The 22,562-nt window shown below is 37.1% G+C and overlaps 1 protein-coding gene across 10 annotated transcripts in view; it reads right to left on the bottom strand.

Annotated features, from left to right (window-relative positions):
* The window catches only part of Mitf (melanocyte inducing transcription factor), a 198,710-nt gene that overhangs the window by 13,831 nt on the left and 162,317 nt on the right, over positions 1-22,562 (bottom strand). For 7 of the 10 annotated variants that reach the window (XM_013156514.3, XM_063260242.1, XM_063260246.1 and 4 more), the window contains exons 3-7: positions 12,385-12,612; positions 11,291-11,374; positions 9,694-9,789; positions 4,099-4,216; positions 1,610-1,684 (exon numbers count right to left, since the gene is read on the bottom strand). In XM_013156514.3, coding sequence (XP_013011968.2) covers positions 1,610-1,684; positions 4,099-4,216; positions 9,694-9,789; positions 11,291-11,374; positions 12,385-12,612 — 601 coding nt within the window. Of the gene's footprint in view, positions 1-1,609; positions 1,685-4,098; positions 4,217-9,693; positions 9,790-11,290; positions 11,375-12,384; positions 12,613-22,562 lie in introns of those variants that run through there. The other 3 variants (XM_063260243.1, XM_023566568.2, XM_063260248.1) reach the window with 2 other exon arrangements.

The raw sequence follows: 22,562 nt of genomic DNA, 5'->3' as shown, positions 1-22,562 counted from the left end.
GCAGAATATACCTTGTACAAACACAGTAATGTATTCATATGCACATTTCAGCAAGTATTGTTACAGGACAAAATCTTAAAAGAGAGAGGGAGAGCTAGGCCAAGGGGCAATCCAACTCTGAATATTAATTTCCAATGGCTAGAAGAGACTTAAAGATCATTTTATAATCCTCAGTTTGTGCTGGTAATTTTTGTCATATAATGATAACCCTGAACTGCAGAGCTTAGGTTTCCATAGTAAATACTGCCTTTGACAAGATCCAACTTTGCTTTTTACATCTCAGTTAAGTGAAGATTTGGATAATGCTTTATTTTCTTATTATTGAGGTGTTTCAAAAGAAAAAGTAAGAATAAAATTATTGAGAAGCAGGAGGAACCTTGAAGATTAGTCCATCTTAATGAAAACGTGGAGACTGTAACACTAGTAAATGTGAACACTAATGTCCTCTGTAGCTGGCAAGTCCATTTTTCAAGAGCTGTCCTAGAGAAACAATCCTCCTGGCATAAAATGGCAGGTATGAGATGTTTGCTGTGACAGTGTTTATCACTGAAAAAAGTACAAACAGCATAAATACAGAGCAGTGGAGAAATTACAAAATACTAAAAATAGTCACAATATACAGTACTATACAATACCTTTTTAAAGTGTATCTGGGTTCTAACAGTAAGAGATCTTTAGAACCGATTGTTCAGTTAAAAAAAAAAAGCAGCAATAGTATCTGAACAAGACGATGTGTTCTGTATGAATACACACGAAACTTTTTTTCTTAATTTTCACATGTGCACAGCTATGGGTCTGTATTCTTAAATACACAGAAAACATCTCACACATCAAATTGAAACAAACAGTGCTTATGCCTGGGGATTAAAGAAGAACCTGGTCCTATGCCTTTTTTTTTTATAAAGAGCAAATGTTTGATAGGACTCTGTTATATTTTAATAATAAATTTAGGAATAAAAAACATGAGATTATGAGATGAGAAATTTACAAAATTATTTCTGTCTTCTGAATTTCATCCTTATTTTTACCGTGCAGTCTCTCTTGCATGTATGGATGTACATAAAATATAAATTTAAGTTTTCATAGCACAGAATGAATGATTTAATTAAGAGTAAATTACACATATAGATATTTAAAATGTTACAGAACTTTTAAAAATGATAGATAACATTAGAAATTTGAGGTCTACCTAACCCATTTTCTCCCTTTCAGAGCTGATTCGCTTTTTTTTTTCTTTTAAATCTCACTGGAAATTATGATCTCAAAATCCCCTTTTGCTAAGAATTTCCAGTGTGAGCAACACTCATGATTGGGTAGTTAGAGATCAAGTCCCCCTCTCAAGAAGAAACAAAACACTTCACTACTAAAAATAAAATAAAAAAGAAGAAATTTCAGAAATTGTAAATAACTTTACACATAAAAATCACTTTGATTTGAACTAAAATACGTATCTTAGTTTCTCTGACATATAACTTTCTTCCAAATAATATCTAACAATTATGGAATTCAAATTTCCTGAATTCCCCAATATTTCTGAAACACTTTTTGCTATATGAAGGAACATCAATTTCAGCATCACATGTCATAAACATAAATAAAACCAACTCACTCAAGTTGTGATTGTCCTTTTTTTGTCTCTCCTTAGCCAGGGCTCTCGCTTCTGACTCTGTGGGAAAAATACACGCTGTGCACGTGAATGAAGTAATTAGAAATTAGAACTGTAAAATCGATCCAGCAATGTAAACTATAAAGCATCTCATTTTATAAACATATGGAAGCTTCTGACGGGACTCTAGGTAAAACTATGCTTTTTAAAACTATTGTATCTTTTTTAAAACGTGCACTTTTTCAGAAACAACAAATGTCAAATGGACACAATAATTTTGTTCCCACAAACTGGTAAAAGACCAGTGCAACAATAATCCACTGTGTACTGTAAACACATTCCAGTGTTAATAATAGTAATATAAATTACTAAAAAACTAAGAAATTTGTGGTTGATACTTTATTACCAAGAGTCAAATTCTTTCTCAGCCAAATGATTTTTCAGTTTTTTGTGATACCTTTGTAAAACACTGACATCAAAACTGAGTAGACAAGCTCCTGCATAAATCTCCATGGTCTCTAATTGCTTCCTGGAAATGAACCCATTTTTTCAGAACTAGAATCTGCTAGAACACAATCATTTAATGACTCTTAGGAAAAACTATTCACTAGTTTGTTGAGTCACGAAAATATAAATAGGAATAGGGTACAGAGGCATTTCCTGGCAATTCCACATGGTAAATTCTATTTTCATAGTAATTTTTATGAGATCTGTCCTAAGTGATTACTTTTTACTTTACAATAAACAAAGCACAAAACAACAAAATATCTTGTTTTATCAATACTGGTATTCAGAAAACCCATCCTCCCACCTACCCGCCTTGCCCCCCTCCCCCGATGGTTCTGGGGATTGAACCTAGGACCTTTGCACTGAGCTATATTCCTAGTCACTAAATTGCCCAGGCTGGGGTCACACTTGCAATTCTCCTGCCTCAGTCTCCTGGGGTGCTGGGATTACAAGTATGCCAGGATTACTTCTTTAGAAGTTCTATCTGAACTCTTACACTACCATAATTTACAACTTTATCTCAATATAGAAATACTTTAGCATGATTTATAGTTACCGACACACATATATATTTAGTATATTAGCATTATTGTATAGGTATGTATACACTGTCAGTCATGTAGCACATTGTGACATTTCAATCAGCAGGCTGCAGCTAGGATGGTAGTGTCGTGAGAGTGTGTCACTGCAGTCATCTTAAGTGTAAGTACGTCTACGATATTCACATAACAACAAGATAATCTGAAAACGCCTTCTCAGAATATGACTGTACTACATACACATATATATGTAGGTAGGTGAAACACAGAAGTGGAATTGAATTGTGAAAGGCAATCCAAATTATTTCTGTTCTATTTTCTTTTTTCTTCACATAGGATACAGGACACTTAATTCCGCATGAATTCAGTGATTCTTAGCATATTTGTTCTTGTCTTATACTTTTCCTCTGTGACAGGCTTTCTATTTAATTAACTTTCTTCTTAATTAACTCAAATTAATGACTTTTTAAAAATGTCTTTTTTCTATCACCATTTTCTGAAACTGATTTTTGGAAACCCAGCTTTGAACAGGATGGAAACGATTTGCAGCAAGCCTGTATCCCACGTTCTCAGTCTATCTTCCCCCAATCTTGCAGGATGCAAGCCCAAATAACAAAGGGAGAAGGACGATAAAATTTATGACGGTGGAAGTTCAGTCCCCGTACAATTTCTGTCATGTTTTAGTGGCCAAAAGCCTTCCCTGAAGCATTAAGCAAACTGGAAAAGTAGGTAAATTCATTCTTTCCACAAGAATGAATAATTCTAAATTGGCCATTATGCTGCCTGCCTGTAATCCCAGCCCTCTGGGAGACTGAGGCAAGGGGCATGCAAATTCAAGCCCAGCCTGGACAACTAACAACCTAGGGAGGCCCAGTCTCAAAATACAAAATGGGCTGGGGATACAGCTCCGTGCAAAGGCTCTGGGTTCGATCCCTAGCACTGTGGGGAGGTGAGTGGGGCACCAAACTATTCGGACTTCTCTGTTTTATAATTTTTTGGGGAAGGGGACATAAAAGCCATGTGAAGATGTAAGAAATGTATTTAACCTCTCTTTACTGTAGGCGTAAGCATAGGTCAAAGGAAAATTCAACCCAGTGCCCTTAAATACGCAGTGAGTCTCTGGCTGGGCAAGTCATGGGAACATCAGTCAGCAAAGACATTCACAGATGAAAGTGTGCCCTGCTACCCCCATCTCAAAGGGGATACCAGTCACAGACACAGTGACCAGGAACATGTTGCAATGTGGCCCTAATTCCCAGCATCTCAGGAAACCAAGATTTTCAAGTATAAATCTTCCATCTTAAAATACTGTACAATGTTTTAGTGACTGCAGATACCTAAGAAAGTGTGTCCTCGAGTCAGATCTAGGAGACGTTACTATACAGGTAACTCTGCCTCACGAGGAAGGGAATAGGAAACCGGCGGGCACATCTACTAGGCATTTACCTGTGAGCTCCCTTTTAATGTTGGGCAGGTTGGCAGGGCATGAGTTGCTGATGGTGAGGCCCGGGGGCGGCAGGCCTTGGTTGCTGTAAAGGTCAATCAAGTTTCCGGAGACAGGTAACTAGAGAGTGAGAAAGGAACAGAGCAGAAATGAACCACTGGATACTTCCCAAGTTTTCCAGATAAAATCCATGTCCTATTCTAGGTTTTGTTTAAGGGAAATGATTACCCATAAAGAGTTAGTTTTTCAAAAAATGGGAAAATATGAGCTACTTGCTGAGACTTACATGGCCTTCTTAGCAAAGGCCAGAGATTCACACCCACAAAACCCATTACCCAGCTTACAGTTTTATTCTGAACAGGGACGCCGTGGAGAATGTGGCAAAGGCCTCACCTGACACAACTAGTGGTGGCAGACAGCAACTGTTCAGTAACTGGTAGCTGTTATTGTGAAGTCCTGCTTTTGCAGGGTAACCCTTTTCACTTGAAGAACATCAGTTTTATCCCTTCTCTACATTTCTTCTCTCTTTTTGCCTCTTTTATAAGGAAAAACAACAAGAAATGTTTTCTTTGGGGGAAACTAATGATTTCCTTATTGCTAAAGAAGAGGTTGGTTTCCGTCAAACTGAAATTTTTCACAAGGCCACAAGAGGGAGCCACAGACTTTACTAAAAGAAGAAAGTCCCATTTCAAATAAATAAAGGAAGAACTATTTAGCCTTCTTAACCCAGTTTAACAGGATTTCCTCCCCTGTGGTTCTGAACTGTTTTAAAGTCATGAATTCATCTCTTCTCGACAATGACTTCCTTTACTTGACACTCATTTTCATCAGACCTTAAATTTTCTCTCCTCTCAGGTCCTGAAATAAAATTCTGACTATTAACGCTGAAGAAAAAGTTAAGAGACGTTGGTACTTCCACTGCAAACACCATTTCCAGGTGAACTCAAATAATCCCTGTAACTACAATACCTAGATAATAATTTGTCATCTACCCTTGCCCCCCTTGATCATGCTCTCTAAATTTTACTTCATGTGAGAAAAATAAATTCAGAAAGCATTTCAATGTGATTAAAACACATATCTACCAACGACTGCCTACAGCTGAATACCCATCATGTGATGTGCTTGGGGGTAGTGATGGGGACTAGAAGTGTTTTGACTTTTGTCGGGTTTTTTTGTTTGTTTGTTTGTTTTTCAATTTTGGAATAACAGCATATACAGAATGAAGTATCTTGGCAACAACATCCAAGTCCAAATATGAAATTCACTGTTTTCTACGCACCTCCTGAAGATAATTTTACCTATTTTTAGTGCACCTGCCTTTGAGTGGGACAGGAGGTCAAGTGTGGAATTCTCCACTTCTAAAGAAACACTCCCTGAACTAAACTCCCAGCTAAAGAGACGGGGCAGGCCAGTGTCCACAGTAAAATACTGTGGAAAGGTTAATTTGACACTGCCTCTAACAGGATTTGGATGGGCAAGAAAGACAATCAGATGCATAGGACCTGACACACGGTTTTGCTTTTAGCCGAAGGCAGCACATGCCTTAAACACACACTGCACCACCTTAAAATGTCCTTGGACCACACTTCAATGCCTTCCAGCTAAGCAACTGATAAAAGTGACTTGATTATTAGCTGTCATTTCATCAAGTGGTTCTATTTGAAACAGGTCACCTTCTCAAGGTCAACCTGCTCTCTGTGTGTTTGGTTTTTTTTTTCCTCATCCAACTTAACACAAAATGCGAGGTGTTTACCTGTTTCAACACAGCACTATAAAATGCCAGAAAGACTAAAGTTATAAAGTGTAAGCTGCTCTATGACTTCTCATAAATCCAAAGCTTTAATCTCTTATCTTTCTGGAGTTTTAGATCTCAGCAAAACTTGTCGAGTGTTAATGAATCAAGAGCGTAACTTGAAAATTGAAGCAACAGCTTAAAAAGTTGTTTCAATCGCTCTAGATATGCAAATCATAAAAAGCAAAAAAAAAAAAAAAAGAAATGCAAATCATATATGATCTCATATGTAAATCCAATGCAAAACATGCAGTTAGGTTATTATGATGATCTGTTAGGGTTAAGTAACAGGCAAGTAACAAGAATAGCTAGCTTTAAAAATAGCCTCTAAGTCATCAATGAATACACCCTGAACCAATACCTAATTTCAAACTCCTTCAGGATAAGATGCATTTTCAAGCCATACTCTACAGGAAGATAATATATAAATATATAAATATATATATATATATATATATATATATATATATAGTCAATAAATTCACAATACATATTTAAGAAAGGATTCTGGGCTCAATTTTGAGTCTCAGCATAAAGAAAAGAAAACAAAAAGGGAAAAAGATTCTGTGGTATCAAAACAACATCTCTGGAACTAAAAAACAGAGGAAGAGATACTTTTGTAAAAATGACTGTTCTGCATCTTTTCTGGTTTATACCTAGAACATTAACCTGATGGACAAGATTTCACTTCCACATTGCCAGCTGTGTGTGGACAAATGAAAGCTAACCAGGACAGACAGAAGAGAGCTCTGCCTGGGTTTAGGCCTGGTGTGGTGATCTGAATTGAGTTCTTCAATGTTCTGCTCCACCAAAATGAATATTTTTCCAAGTAAATGATAATTTTAAACTGTTATTATTTTTTTCCTCTCTGGATAGCCCTTCTCTGAATATCAATTGTGCACTGTTAACACAAGTAAACTGGGACTTTTATTCTTTGTTTTTGATGGTACAAGAGGGCCCTTGTGTTCTCAGAATAGTTATTTCTAGACTTTGATTCCCTTAGGATAGTTTCCTCTCTCAGTGTTCCTGCTACTTTTTTTAAGTAGTTAACTTGAAGTAAAGCATTTCAAAGCATCAAATAAAAGGGAGAAATGCCTACCATGAAGAACATTCCATTTAAATCTTACTGTGAGAAAAAATTAAAATGTGAATAGGTTTAGTAGCTGGATTATTTAATTTTAACAACTCAAACATCATTTTGTCAGGAATAAGAGCCGGAAACTAATTTGAAGCAAGAGCCTACTCCACTGGAACTGTTCTAAATGCTTTTTGTGGATTAATTCTTGTAACTTCTGCATTAATTCTATTGTGGCAGATGTGATCCTTATCCCCACTTTACACAAAAGGATACAGAATCAAAGAGGTAAATAACTCTCCCAAGCTCCAGTTCAGGGTCTTTGCTTCTACCTCTGTCACACTTTTTCCTCTAGAGGCAAAATGATGCAAGCTTTATCCTAAGAAGACTACAAGAAGGCAACATTCAACTTTTTGTCCCATGGGAAAGCAGGACAGAAGATGCTGGCATAGTGATGTCTAGCATGGCTAATCTGGGAATGAACGCAACTCTGCCCAGGGAATGTCTTCTATCAGGGAGTCCCAGAGACAGCCTCTCTGTTCCTCGATGATCCTTTCCCACTTAAGGCCTAGGTGGTCCCCTCTTGCAGATGGTAAGCCCCAGAATCACAAGAAGCCCAGATTACTTCTGCATCTACAGTACCTCATGCAATAGGAATTTAATGCATGCTAACTTCATCTTTAAAAAAGAGCTCAGGAGGAACCATAAGAAGGAACCACACCTTACTGCTCAAGCATCCTGACTTAGGAGACACAGGTATCTTTCTAAAGGACAGAAGTCCATGGGCTGTGACAACTGTCTTCATAAGTGCTGATGTGTATAAAAGTTCGTAATAAACTGGGACCCATGAGAGACACCTTCCCATATGTATTATGTGCTATGACATAAAGTAGTTAAAATAAAGAACTCCATTTTACAGATGAGGAAATACAGAACTTAAAGAAGCTCAATAACATTCAAGGTCATAGAATAAATGGCATGTTTTAGATTTCAACTAGTTCTGGTTGCAATTCATCAACTGCTAACTGCTGTGTTTTACTGCTTCCCTAGTGAGTTAGTGCAAGTCCTTACTGGGGCTCCAAGGAAGTCTAATGCCTGCTTTTTCTGTGGGGAATCTGAAGACTATGCACAAGTAGATTATTGTATTTGATATTAAATTGAATTAGATGACTCCAAATGTCCTTATACTTCAAACTGAATTAGCAAAAATTAAGGCTTTTATGAAATCATGTCAACTCAATAATCTCTTGAGTATGCCCAAGTACCCATTTGATACCACTGACAAAACTACTACACTCATATCAAAGTTCTTTTGAGGTGACAGAACCATCGCTCATTCATGCCGGCTGGGAAGCAAAATATGGTAAACTGAAACTCTAGTGCATGCTCCCCCATCTATTTTTCTCATGTTCAACGTAAGGTTCAGGCTGCTGATAGGGTACTGTCTGCATCTCGTGGGATGCATCAAAGAGTTCCACAGAAGCCAACCAAAGTCGCAAAGATGGGCTGGGAAAGGAACCACAAGGAAATTTATCAGAATGGCACCTCATTTGCTTCTCTCAAAATCAGGAGATGACTTTAACTGGATAGAAAATAGATTACCTCTCCTGGAAGAAGCTTTTTTAAAGTCAAGTAAGTGAAATTAAAGGCCCATATACTACATTGGAAAAGAAAACTATCAAAATTCAGTTTACTGAGGAGTTCAGTGTAAAGAAGGAAGGGTCACAATATTTCTCGGTTGAGGGACTTTACTACTGAAGTTAGTACTTTTTGAAAACTTTACTGTGGTGAAAACACACAACATAGAATTACCCCTTTAACCATTTTAAGCACATAGCTCGGTAGTGTTCAGTATATGCACGTTATTGGGAAACGGACCTCAAGGATTTTCTACCTTGGAAATATGAAAGATGATTATACCCATTAAATAACAATAGCTGATTTCCCCTTCCCCTTCAATAGACATTAGTCTTTTAAACATCAGTTATTAAAGACTATGGTAGGTTTCCTAGCATTTTACAAGGAAACTGAAAACCACTGGACTAACCAGCTAAGCAGACCTGGCCCTGGATATGTCAGCCTGTGCGAGGTGAACTAGTTCAGTCTAAAACTGAGGGCCGTGATGCCATCCCAGATTGACTGAGAATTACTGCAAGGACTAAGATTTTCAAAGAGACTATAATATAAGGCAAACATAAGGAGTAGGGAAAATAAGAATTCAGACAAGGCTGTAAATAATAGAGAAAAATGAATATCATATGAAAGTGCTCTAAGTAACACATAAGTTCCTAAGACCCCTGATTTATCAACTAAAAGTGGAATAAGCTTTGCTGCTGAGAAAGAGTCACCTCCTCCTTACAAAACTACATGAACTTTCCTAGGCCAATCAGAACACCACTGTGAACAGCCGGGCCCACAGAAATGCCCTTGCTAAGGCGCGGTAAATTGGGCGTGAGATGTCAGGGAGACTCAGGGGGTCCAATGTCCAAGATGAAGCACATGTGGACTCCAGGGAATATAGGGCTTTATCACAGGGTCCTTGATGGACTCATGAAAAATTCTTAACTTCTAATGTCAAATTCACTTATCTGTGAATCTAAGATAATTGTCTATTTATAACTAATAAATCTGTCAATAAATCAGTTGTAAAAACAAAGAATTTAATTAGACAGAGATTACTGCAAATATTCTGATTTTCTTTAAGAAAAAAAGTCAATAGTATAGTACCGTGTTTGCCATTTGCAAGGCAGGATCCATCAAGCCCAGAATTTCTTCATTATAGCTTGATTCCAGGCTAATGATGTCATCAATTACATCATCCATCTGGAAGAGAGACAGAAATAAATGAAAACAGTGTAAAGCAACATTAGAAGAGACAGCCTTGCTTCTTTCTTACCTAAAGCAATAATACTCTTCAGTAAGACTTGAAAAACTACCTTTCTCTTCCTACTAAGATAAAAATATTACTGAAGCCCATTAACACTGATGGGTCATGAAAGCCCACTAATGGGTCATGAAAACGATACTTACAGCCAGCATTTGAGCGATTACCAGGACTCAGGGTTACTAGGACTAGGACTAGGATTCCTGGACTTAGGCATTTCCATGGGCTACATGTACTTGCCTTGACAAAAACCCTAACAAAGTAGGCACCATTATAGAAAGTGTATGGATGACAAGGAGAAGCACCTGCCTCAAGCCACACAGTGAAGCAGAGGGTGGAGCCATGATTTCACCCATGCCCTTGAGTGCCACTCTGAGCTGCCTCCTCTGACTAGGAAAGAACCAAGAAACTCTACCTTTTAAGAACCTCAGGATGTCAATCTATAAAATGGGGGTTAGTAACACTACTGCTTAGTGGATATTATTGAGATTTCAAAATAAACTACATAACATGCCCACTGTGTCGGGAATATAGTAATCTACATAAACTAAAAGTAAAGCATAGATTAAGTGATCCTTGAGAAGGGCAATTGGCAGCCAGTTTTGACTCACTGCTGGTACACTCAGGTTCCATAGGTAAGGACACAGTTTTTATTTGTTTTAATAAATAATTTTTGAATTCAGTTAATAAGCGGAAAAGTAGGCCAAGAATTTGTGAGCAACCTTTGTAAATTTTTAACTTTATTTTAGGAAAATATAATTAGGGGGTTTAATGTGATATTTTAAAAATATTTGTTCTCTTTTGATAAAATGAATGTAAATTGATGCTGGAAATATAGAACATAGGAAATATTCTACACAGTAAAATAGAAACTCAAAGGGAGAATATTCATTGTTTTTTTATTTTCTTGTATATTTGTATCTCTCTTTTGGTTTATTAGCTGTAGCATAATTTAGGCATTAAATAGAATGTTATAGACAACTTTTAATAACTTGGGAAATAGCCATTAAGTATTATTAAGTTAAGTTTCCAAATATATGTTCCATGAGATTCCATTTACAAAACAATTACAGATGTCACACACAGACACCTCTTCGTGTTACCAACACCCTATGAAAATTGCTATCCTACAAACCTGCGTAACATACACTGATGATGTTGTATAAATAAAATACAGCATTTCACATTTTATCAAAATGCATATATTTTAAGTACTTTTTAGTAACTCAAAGCAATTTAGAAGAAAAACCAATTTCTCTAGTAATCATTTCATTCTTAACTACTATGAAGAAAATGGCCCTGTTCATAGCGTTCTCTATTTTAAAAAAAATCAATGGGAGGAAAAAAAAAACCTAAAGTCATCAGGAAAGTGTGATAAGCCATAAATATAGATTCTCATTACAAAGTGTTACATCCTTGGGCTGCTGAGTCATCCAGTACCTGCATACACGACGCTCGTGAATGGGTGTTCATACTTGGGCACTCGCTCTCTGCCCTGTTTTGCTCTTCAAATTTATAAAATCCCTGCAAAAACACAAGCAAAGAAAGCTTATGGCATGGATTTGCAAATGATTTTTCAATGACACATTCACACAAGGCTGAAGGCATAGCAACAAGATGAATCAAGCTTTCAAACGAAGTACAATCTTAACAAGAGACAGAATAATGAAGGAAGGAACTGTGTCAAGTTATCTTGCTAGATAACAAATATGGACAGAGAAAAGAACGTTTGGTCTGGGCATGGGGAAAGTCTTAGTTCCTCTAGTGATTAGAATCAGTGGAACTTTAGAAGTCACCTCTGGATGCACAGAAACATTTCAGAGTCCTATAATACTATTAAAATGAAGCTGATCATCTCATAATTTGGAAATAATAGGCATTAAATCATAACTCTCCTCTCAGGTATTTTTATGCTCCACATTTTGATTTTGCAACAACTGAAGGTCTATTTGAGTCTTGTCTCCAATCCAGCCTTTACCAAAGCAGATTTAATGGGCAGCAGCACTTTTATTATGGAACTCAACATATCCGGCAATTAAACCTTTACTTCTCTGTAAAGTGCTATATTATTCAAATCCATCCACACACAATCCGTACTTTTTCTTTTTTCAATCCAGGGAGAAATAAAATAAGATTCCAGACATTCACAACAAGCGGAACTTCTAAACCGCCTGTCCCACACCTTTTCTATTTTTTGCTCTTCCTTTTTCACCTCCCCTCTCCTCTCTCTGCATTTTCACTGCTTCTTAAACGGCAAGGCATGGAAGGGAAGAGAAGACTCAATCATGAAGCAGAAGCAAGCTGAGGAAGCTTCTGCTCAGACCACGGCAAGCCTCCTGTCGTGTGTAATACACCCAATAACCCAGTGATGGTGACATGAGACTGGAATGTGGCAGCCACACCGGCAAACTGGGAACAGGGGCTGGTGACTGTGGACAGGAGGACAAATTAGAGTCCATAGATAAGAGCAGAAGAGTATCAACAGACAGTTACTGAGTGTAAGGAAACAGGAGAGGAGAGGAGACATCAATTACCTCTTTATCACAGTTGGAGTTAAGTGTGAGCATAGCCATGGGGCTGTTGGGTGCGCTGCTCCCCGGCACCGGTGGCATGACATGATCGCCAGGCTGGTTTGGACATGGCAAGCTCAGGACTTGGTTGGCATGTTTATTTGCTAAAGTGGTAGAAAGGTACTGCTTTACCTGCTGCCTTTGGGCTTGCTGTATGTGGTACTTGGTGGGGTTTTCAAGGTGGGTCTGCACCTGAACATAGCCACAGAGGGAAAGAAGACAGTGTGGTTATTTTTGTATACTGGATGGTTCTTTTCTCAGGTATAAAATTTGATATGAATTAGTCCACCAGCAGAATAAACTACTCAGGTACCAGGGATGGTGCTAACAGAGTCTGCTATTACTAAAAAGTTTCAAGTCTAGCATGGGATTTGGGATAATGCTTTGCTCTATTCTATTTCTCTGCAATTAGCTATACAACTCTTTTCAAACCTTGTGACCTTTTTCTCATATCTAATCATTAAAAGTTTATAGCGATCTGTCGGGCAAAAATGTCCCCAACACACCTGAAAGGGTTTAGTAGGATAGGAAAAACAATCTCCACGACACATAACTCAGTTTATCTCACTTTGCTTCACAAACAGAATGGTTTTATGTAAAAATGCATGCACACACGCACTAAAAAATTCATTACAAACTAACTGTAAAACGGTTGTAGAAAATAAACAGAAATATTTTCAGGGTTGAATCAACTAGCTGTGGATTAATTCCTTCCCCTTTCATTTGAACATGATTATTCAACATTTTAATTACTAAAGAACTCAACAGAAAAAGCAATTCCACATTAAGCAGTTTCCTTCAAACGTAAAACACTTATATGTATATGTTTTGAAAGCCAGGGCTGTTAATAAGCCACCAGGATATTTTTTCCTCTTCTCTTATAAACATTAATATAGTTAAATGTTTTTTCAAAGCCAATGACATTCAACTTAAAGTCATTTTTCCTTGATAAACATAATTTAATCTTATGAGCTATGAACAGGAGCTAGTGGAGACAGCACAGACACACGTTGGGAAATAAATTTCTAGTATTTCTTTTATTCAAAATTATATTGAATTATTTAAAGGACTAGATAATAATAAGCATTAAATGAGATTTACACTTATAGAAAATAGCCTGCTAATTATCATAACACTAAAAAGGTGAATTCAACCATTTATTGGATTAGATTTCAGAAACCAAATATGAATAAGAATAAAGCTCACCTGACAGTGATTATATTCTAGCATTTCCAGCATAATAACGTTTAAGGTGGCCCCAATGCAATGAGAAACGGTAGTCTATTTCTCCCTCTACTTTCTGTCTGCAAAATTCCAGTTTGCAGACTGGCTGGCATAGAGAAGGCACTATAAACAAGGTATCCCGAGACACCACCGGAAACTTTATCACAGCAGCCCTGCTTATAATAACCTAAGCTAATTAGTTATGCATGTAAAAATCTCATTCTCACAAGGGGCTTTTTTTTTTTTGGAAGCCCTACGACTTTGGTCTTAAATATTGGTATCAATTTTTCCCCCTGGCTTGACGTCATGCTTTTTTTTTCATAAATATAAAAGAACCTTTTTAAGGGATGAGCTATCACAGTCAAACTCACTGTCAGATCAAGGCCAATTCACTATTCATCTTTAGTTCCAGTAGTATTAATAGACAATGGTATTTTTCTTTCAGCAATAGGTTAAGAGCTGGATGCCCCCTTTGGAGGAAACATTCCCTAAAAGCTACGGTTACACATGAGACTTTTTTAATGACTAAATAACTGCCACTTCTGACTGCAAGAAGACCATCTTTTAGTTGGAAGACAGTCTATGATGCTAAACTTTAAAGTTCATCAGCCTCAACCTGGTCTTCATATGCACCTTGTTCTTAGGTAATTTGATACCGAACTTGCATCAGGAACAGAGGGTGCTACCCTAAACACAATATGAAGCATCACACACTCAGAAAGAGAAGAAGGGAGGGAGGAAGAGAAGGAAAGGATACATATGCAATATAGCAAACAGGAAATATCTTTGCAATTAACTTTCAAATTAGGAAGAATGGAAATTTTAAAATATAATTCTTGAGGTCGGAGAAAGAAATATTATACACAAATGATACAGATATATTTATGTATTATTCCATTATTTACTATTATATATTAAGCACTGTAAACCATAGGATATAAGTTGTGAATAAACAAAAAACAGATGATTTCCAACTTTCTAAAGTCAAAAGAAGAGGCAAACAAAGAAATACATTTTAAAATATGATAAAGGCTTAACAGTCACTGTTGAAATGGGGACACAGTGTCTTAAGAACGAAAAACTGAAATTCATTATTTTGTCTAAATGCTAAGGATAATAAAGTTCAGGATGACCATCTCAAATTGCTTCAAATGTATGATGCAACATGCAAAGAGGTTCACAGAGACACTGTAAGCTTTATAAAGGGTCCAGACATGATAATGATGAGGACAATAGACATTACTAAAATAAACATAAAATGAGGGCAAGGAGCATAATGTGCTCATTTCACTATTACACTTAGAAAGGAAAGGACTACACATTTAAAAATAAATGTTAATTCACTGTCAGATTCTTCTTTTTTAATGAATTAGAGTGCAATGCTTTTGTAAGGAGAGAAGTAACTTGCTTTTTACCTGGCACTGTTACTGAAGTCTTTACTACATCTGGATTTGAGTAAGCCAAGTAGAGTGCATTTTGCTTTTACTATCAGGGCCTTTCTAGTTTTCAAATGAATTAAAATGGTTTATAAACGCTATGCAGTCGGCAGAGCATCTCCCAATATTTCCTACGCAAACAGCTAGCATAAATGACGGACATGCCTGCAGGATAAAGTAACAGGGAGCAGTGAGGTCCGTGGAAAAGTTAAAGACATGCACCTCATCTAAAAGGAGCAACAGATATAACTGAAGCTCACATCAGCTCTGTGGGTTTTCCAGACCAGTAGATCAGTCCTGCTAGATTTCCAGTTTTTAAGGGTAGCTGGCAAAATGAGCTTCCTTTTTAAACTAAAAAAAAAAAATCCAATGATATTACTGTCCACATAGGCTAAAACCCATCAAACATAGCCAGTTGGAATCAGCTCACAGATTATAAGCTTGTAGTTCCTATTTTATATTGTTCAGGAGGACATTTTTTCTCATTGATATACCCTGGGTGAAGAGGAGATCTTTCACTTCTGAGAAGTTAGTGCCCAAACCCAGGTATGTTCTGGTGCTTCTCTGAGAGACCATGTACCTGATGACATAGGAGTTAAGGACTCAAAACCTAGGTTCCAGTTCTGGCTTTGTGATTATTACACTTGTGACTTTACACAAAAGTCACAAACTTCTCCATACCTACATGTCTTCCTGTGCTCACTGAGATTAATATACTTGCTTCATAGGTATATTTTTCTGCATTAAATAAGGGCGCATAAAATATCTAAACCAGTATCTGTCAAAAATGTTTGTCTTAGGATCTTTTTAAATTCTTCAAATTTATTCTATTAATGCAGGCTTTATGACTCAGCATTAATCTTACTAAGGTTAAAACTGAAAATGTTTGATCATGTGCTAGCATGTATCTCCTTAAACATTAGAATGATGACATCTAAACACATCATGAAGTCTTTAGAAAACTGTCCTGTGTACCTGTGAGATAAAACTGAAAAGCAAGACGTATTTGTATTATTCTGCAAACAGTTTTGACCTGGCAAAATCCCTGCAAGTGTCTTGAAGATGTACAGGCTATCCGATTACACTCAGAGACACATCCACCTAGCACATGGTTAGTCTTCTGACACCCTCTCTGCCCTGACCCTATCGTGTACCACTGGGAAGAGGTGGTTTGTTGCATAACCTTTGTGTGTACTGCTTCTCTCAACCAGGAGCTGGAGAAAGACTCATAACTGCCCACCTTCCCTCATAGCATTGTTATGAGGTTCTATAGCACTTCTATAATTTAAAGGTCACATCAATGTAATATATATGAAATAATCCACATCTGTGGTCTTTTCATAAATGACTTCATCGTAATTTTCAAATAGCCAATCAAGTAAAGTATGCAAATGAAAACATACATAGCATTAAAAAAGACAAGCCTTTTTATGATTTCCTAAAATTTGCTCATATTTTTTAACCTTTAAACAAACCATCCATGTTAAAGAATTCAGAGAGCAAAAGTAAACATAATAAAGGTAGGATACTTTATCCTTTATCACGATAGAGTGTTTACTGACATATTAGCTTAGTTAAAGTACAAAAATCCAAAGGGTTTGGGAATGCTCTTTTTTGTTACTGCTCCTTTTCCCCTCTCTCCTCTCTTCATTTAGATCTTGAGCTGATAGCAGATTCTGAATTAGAATGGAATCACCTCCTGGCTGTCACAATGTAGTACATCTTAGGTGACAGTGACAGGCTATTTCTCATCATTTCCTCCTAATGAGATCCTGGAACACTTGTCACGGGAGATGATGACTATAGATACCACCATCTTGGCTGACAACAGAATTCACTAGGGGAAAAATGTCTCCACTCAAATGTCCTGTTCTTCTCTTTCTACTCGCTTTTATCTAGAATTTGGATAAAACTGAGGAAAGATTCCTACAATCCTTTCAGTTTATAATTGATTTTTAAAAATAACTCAAAATGCTCAGATTTCTTATCTTACATTTAGGGAAAAAATTTAAAAACTATCACTCAACTGTTGTTCACTACCACCATTTTTATGTTGTTTTTTAAGGGTCAGTTACCAAAAAGGGCAGTATGCAATGATATGGGTCACAAGTCCTAAGAACCAAGGTTTTTTACCATCTCACAACTGTAATATTACCAAAAACACACAACAACAATAAAATTTTTAAAAAACCACTAGCCCAGAAAATATTTTCTAGGACATACGATCTTGTACACTCTTTACAAAGGTATCACTGATTCAAAAATAGAAGGATGACATAATGGTTAACTGGCTGTTTCAACTTGAGTAAGAAACGCCCAATTAAACTGAATCAGCCTAGTTCTGGGTGTGAAGACCCACCGTAAGGAGAACCCTCACCAGAATTGTATAAAAGGGAAATGAGGAAGGACCGTTCACAGTCTTCACTTTCACCTTGGCTGCCATCTACTGGCACACTCTTCAGCCTTCCACTGTAGATCCTTGGCCTCCTCATACAGACTCGCGTGGGACACTGAGCTCCAGGACTTTGACTGGATCCTTTGATTCTCCAGCAAACGCATAAGCCTTCTGCACGCTTCCACACGTGGCCACTATAAACCAGTCTTGTAATTTCTTGTATATTTGTATAGGTAACTTGCATGAAATCTGTTTCTCTAGTAAGTACTAATTGATACAGATAACAGGAAATGAAGTCTGATCTCAAAACATGAGTCAAGATGAGGTATGAATAAACAGGAATAAATGCTACTTAAATGAAGAGTATAAATAACTAAAATTGCTGATCCCAAGGCCTTTTCTGTGTAATACAGTTCTGCTTCTCATCCCAGCCGCGCCCAGCCCAGCCTATTGTGTTTTGTATAGCCTATGAATGAAGGATGAATTCTAGATTTGCAAGTTGTTGGAAAACATAAAAAAGATGAATGGTATTTCATGGGACTTGAAGCTATGTGGCATTCAAATTTCAATGCTGATAAAGTGTTACTGGAACACAACCAGGACCACTGGTTTAAATATGATCTGTAACCTCTGGAGACTTGAATAACCAAAAATAAGAACAATAAGAGTATGAATCTTAAGAGCTCATATGAGCACTTCAAAGCCCAAAGTATCTTACTCTCTGGCTTTTTATAGAAAATGCTGACCCCTACTCTCAAAGAAAGTTCTACCAAACTAAAAATTGAGCTTTCCTATTCAAAAGAAGTTTTAGTAAAGCTTAAAGGAAGAAATGGGATGATTTTGATAAAAAGAAATAGAATATGTACAAATAATTTTAAAATTGTTTTTGTAAATATTGTCTTAGCTGAATAAACATGTATATAAGAACATACAATATGCTTAATTAATCCTATTTTTAAGAGAAAGAAACAGAAACTCTGGGAAGAAAGTTAAAAGGCTTGCCAGGGCTATGAACTAGAGCCAGTTCTCAGTATTCTGACCATAGAGGCAAACTACAAAGACAACTTCACTGATGATCAGTTCTAAGCTGGGGCTGTGAGTCAAGAGAGAAAGATAAACCGCTGTACATCAGAGGTGTGCTCACAAACCTTTATGTGCTCACACACAAATACATGAATTTGCACACATAATTATTGGTCTGCATACTTTCATACCATTTCCTGTTCTATTTGAAGATTTCTGAATGAGAAAAATGAGCTGTAAATGTATACAAGATGAAATGAGAGCAAATCTTTTCTACAACTCCGACAGTCTAATAGAATAAACTAGATCAGCCCTACCAGAAATTCCTAGCAAGTCTTTTTTCTTTAGCTACTGACTTATGAATTGGTGTGCCTATTACAAACTCTAAGATAAGCATGCTTTGGTTTTAGGACAAATAATATTTAGTGGACCTAGAAAAAAAGATTGTAGCAAACACTCCTAATACATACATTATTTCTTCTCTCTCAGACTAAACCAAAGCTCATGACAATAAAAATAACACCATGTTTCATCTTAGTCAAAGAGAAGTAAACGATATCTGAAAGTGGTAGCTGGTTGTCTGTACAGTATTTATAATCCTCAAATAAAAACATCACTTTCAGAATCGAGTTCCTATGGGAAAAGAAGCAACAAGACCCACAGGACTGAGCACATTATGCACTGTAGCAGAAAACGCATTTAGAGGTTCTGTTCTCAACCATACACTATCAAACCATACACATAGCCATGTCATATTAAATAGCAACATTTTTAAAACACAGAAAACAGAACCAGCATTCATTTCTTCCAAATAGTCTACAATGCACCTGAAACTATGCATTTTATATTCTTTTCTACCTTAGTTCAATTCAAAATACAACTGATAATGGCATCATTTAAGTGACCATATAAAGTATTGTGGCAAAGCTCTATACACAGTTTTGTTTTGTTTTTTAACTTTATGACGACAACTTCTGATTGAACACTGAAACAATTTTGGAAGAGATCTGATTTTGACAATTCTAACTTTTCATTGTGAGTGGTTGTCACAGAGAAATATACCCAACTGTGCTCTTGGTATACCCAGAGAAACATACAGGATTGAATGCAAATCTTTATGTTCCTCCAAATCACCTGGAAACCTTGTTAAATGCAGAGTATGGTTTCACAGGTCAAGATGGAGCCCAGAACCCTGCATTTCAAACACGATATCAGGGGACAGCATCCCAGTTGGCCCAGGGAATGCACTATACCCTAAGCAGCAAAGCTTTAATATGATCTCATATGGACTTCTTCTCCCATCAAAAGAATCACCATTCATTTAAGAAATACTGCTATACACTGCTTGCACAACATTTAGACGCCCAGCGACTAAGTGAATCTTCACAGATTCAGGGAAGGGCCTTGCACCGATCTGAAGTTGGTTAGAAACCAGGTTGATTGAGAGGGGAACATTCCAGCCAAGTGCCAAAGTATTCTGGTGGGAATAAGCCTCACATGCTGCAGGAACACCAAAGAGACTCTTGATCTATGCTGTTTACTTGGGACTCAGTTCACACTATATGTCTTGGTCTTACATCACTTCTTCTCAGTGTCTTTTGCTAGTTTCCCCCCATTCTTTTCTTATATGTCACTGGGTACTGAAGCTCAGAGCCTTATTTAATCTATCTATACTTACAGCACTGGTTTAGATCTAAGCCAATGGATGTAAAATTTCCAGGCTTGACTTATCTAAACCCCAAACTCACTTCCACCTGTCTACTCAACAGTACTATTGGTAGGACCATAGACACTTAACCATGTTCATCTTCTTCTTCTTTTTTTTTTTTTTTTAATCAGTACCAGGGATGGAACTCACGACCGCCTGCTTGCAAGGCAGGTGCTTATGCCGCTGAGCTAAATCCCCAGCCCCTCATCATCCTCTTCTAATCAGCTCTTCCCATAGCCTTTTTCATCTCAACAGTGGAAAATTCCATTTTTATTAGGTTAAAATATGAATTTTTTTTTATTCATTTATAGGTTAAAAACGGTCCTTGCATGGTTTAATCTACCTGCTCATCATCTCATCATCTCTGATGCTTTATCCCTAATAAACTATATCCAATCTATCAGGAAGGATTGGCTCCACTCTCAAAAATACATTTTGACTAATGTTCATCTCTCTTGTTGTACTTGATCCAAGTCATCATAATTTTTCTTTCAGATGACAGAAAGTTTCCTGGCTCTTCTACTGCTTCTGTGTTTGTCTCCTTACAATCAATATTTAATACAATGCCTTGAGTGATCCATGTAATATGTGCCACATTTTGTCAGTTCTCAGCTAAACAAAATAAAACAAAATGAAACTAATTGTGTGATACCTCCCTATGTATTTCTAAGAAATAAAACAAAATAAAAAGCAATAATGTAATACTTCCTTACATATCTGAAGAAAAACAAAACAAGTAAAGTACTTGAAATGGCCTATAGTTCTTTAAACTACTCACTGAGCTTGTCAGAAATGCATATTCTGAGACTTTAAACCAGAGCTAATGAATCAGAATCAGTAGGTGCAGGGCACACAAATCTATATTAGATAGTTAGTTTTCCAGGAGAATTGTTATACACACAAAAGTTTGAGAAACACTACCTATCCTGTGTACTTCCCCACCCCACCCCAAGATCATTACCTCTTCCATTTTTCCTCCTATAAACTATCCTGAGTACGTGTTCAAAATCCCTCCTGTGCCCTGCCATCACATGTAATCCATCATGCTCTCATTCTACTTTGTCTAGAATGTGACCTGGTACATGGTACTCTGCAAATCTTCAGTAAATCAAGGAACAATGGTACCAGTGTGGCTGATGTCTATGAGAATGGGGACAGTAGAGGCTAAGGATGAAGGCTAGATTGTACAGGCTCTTGTAGGGCCCATAGGCTAGGATCCAGACAGCTTCTGGAATGGCAACCAGGATGGAACAGAGCCTTACTCATCCCAAGTAGTTTAGGCAGCTTCAGAAGAACTAGATCTCCAGGCAAGTCAGTGGGTCCACAGCCTACTCCAAGAGACACAAGTTTCCTCTTCCACCACGGTCTGCCCAAAGAAGAACATTTCCTATGGCTGTCATCTAGAAATTATCAAAGCCAGTAGGGCCCTGAGTTGATAAAATATATAACCAGATTTACCTTAATGTCTCACTGTAGAGCCTTCACTCGGCCATAGCTAAAGCACAGTCCCCAGGCAGCAGAGCTAAAGCACAGTCCCCCCAGCAGCATGGTATGACATAGGTATGACTTACTGACAAATATTGTATTTAGTGTTCTATGTTTTTGTCATCAACAACTAAAAACTTGGAAAAGATTTTTTATGTTCATGTACGAACTCCCTATGAGGAATGCAATCATTATATACTACTAATGTGTACTAATAAAGAAATAAAAATTGAAAAAATCAATAAAACTACTGAAATTTGGATTTCTGGTTTTTTCTGCATAAGTCATAAAATGTAGTAATACTGAACTATACTCCAGTAGGCTAGCAACTGGGCAGAGTTTAGCATTTTCCTGTATTACTTTTTATCCTTCCACTTTTGCACCACTCTATTTGTAGACTGACAGCTGAGATGCTTCACTCATTAATCTGCCTGATTCCAGAGGGCTTTTAAATGTGTAAATGCCTCCAACCCTTCACAGGACACTTTCCTGGAAGTACAGTAGCTCTGAATCTGATGGAAATGGAAATGACATAGATATGTTTAGAAATCCACATGAAATGAACAATCTCATCTGAGAAAATCAACTGTAGAACTTTAACACATAAAACAAATTGATATAAACTTTTAAAACACACATACACACTGGGGCCGGGGGTTTAGCTCAGTGGCATAAGCGCTTGCCTGGCAGGCTCAAGGTCATGAGTTTGCTCTCTGGAACCAAAACAAATAAACAAGCCACACATACACAGCCAATAACCACTACCCTTTTCAAGAACTTTCTCTAAGGAGATCATCAGATATGGGAGCCAAGATTTGGGTATAAGGATGTCCATCAGAGAATCATGCATAAGAGAAACAAATATACTCTC

This window comes from Cavia porcellus, unplaced genomic scaffold, assembly GCF_034190915.1.
Source record: "Cavia porcellus strain 051 isolate PalLab524CR breed Dunkin Hartley unplaced genomic scaffold, mCavPor4.1 scaffold_13, whole genome shotgun sequence".
NCBI classification, from domain to species: Eukaryota; Metazoa; Chordata; class Mammalia; order Rodentia; family Caviidae; genus Cavia; species Cavia porcellus.
The sequence above is the reverse complement of the archived record's forward strand: the minus strand, read 5'-3'. Positions and strand labels throughout refer to the sequence as shown.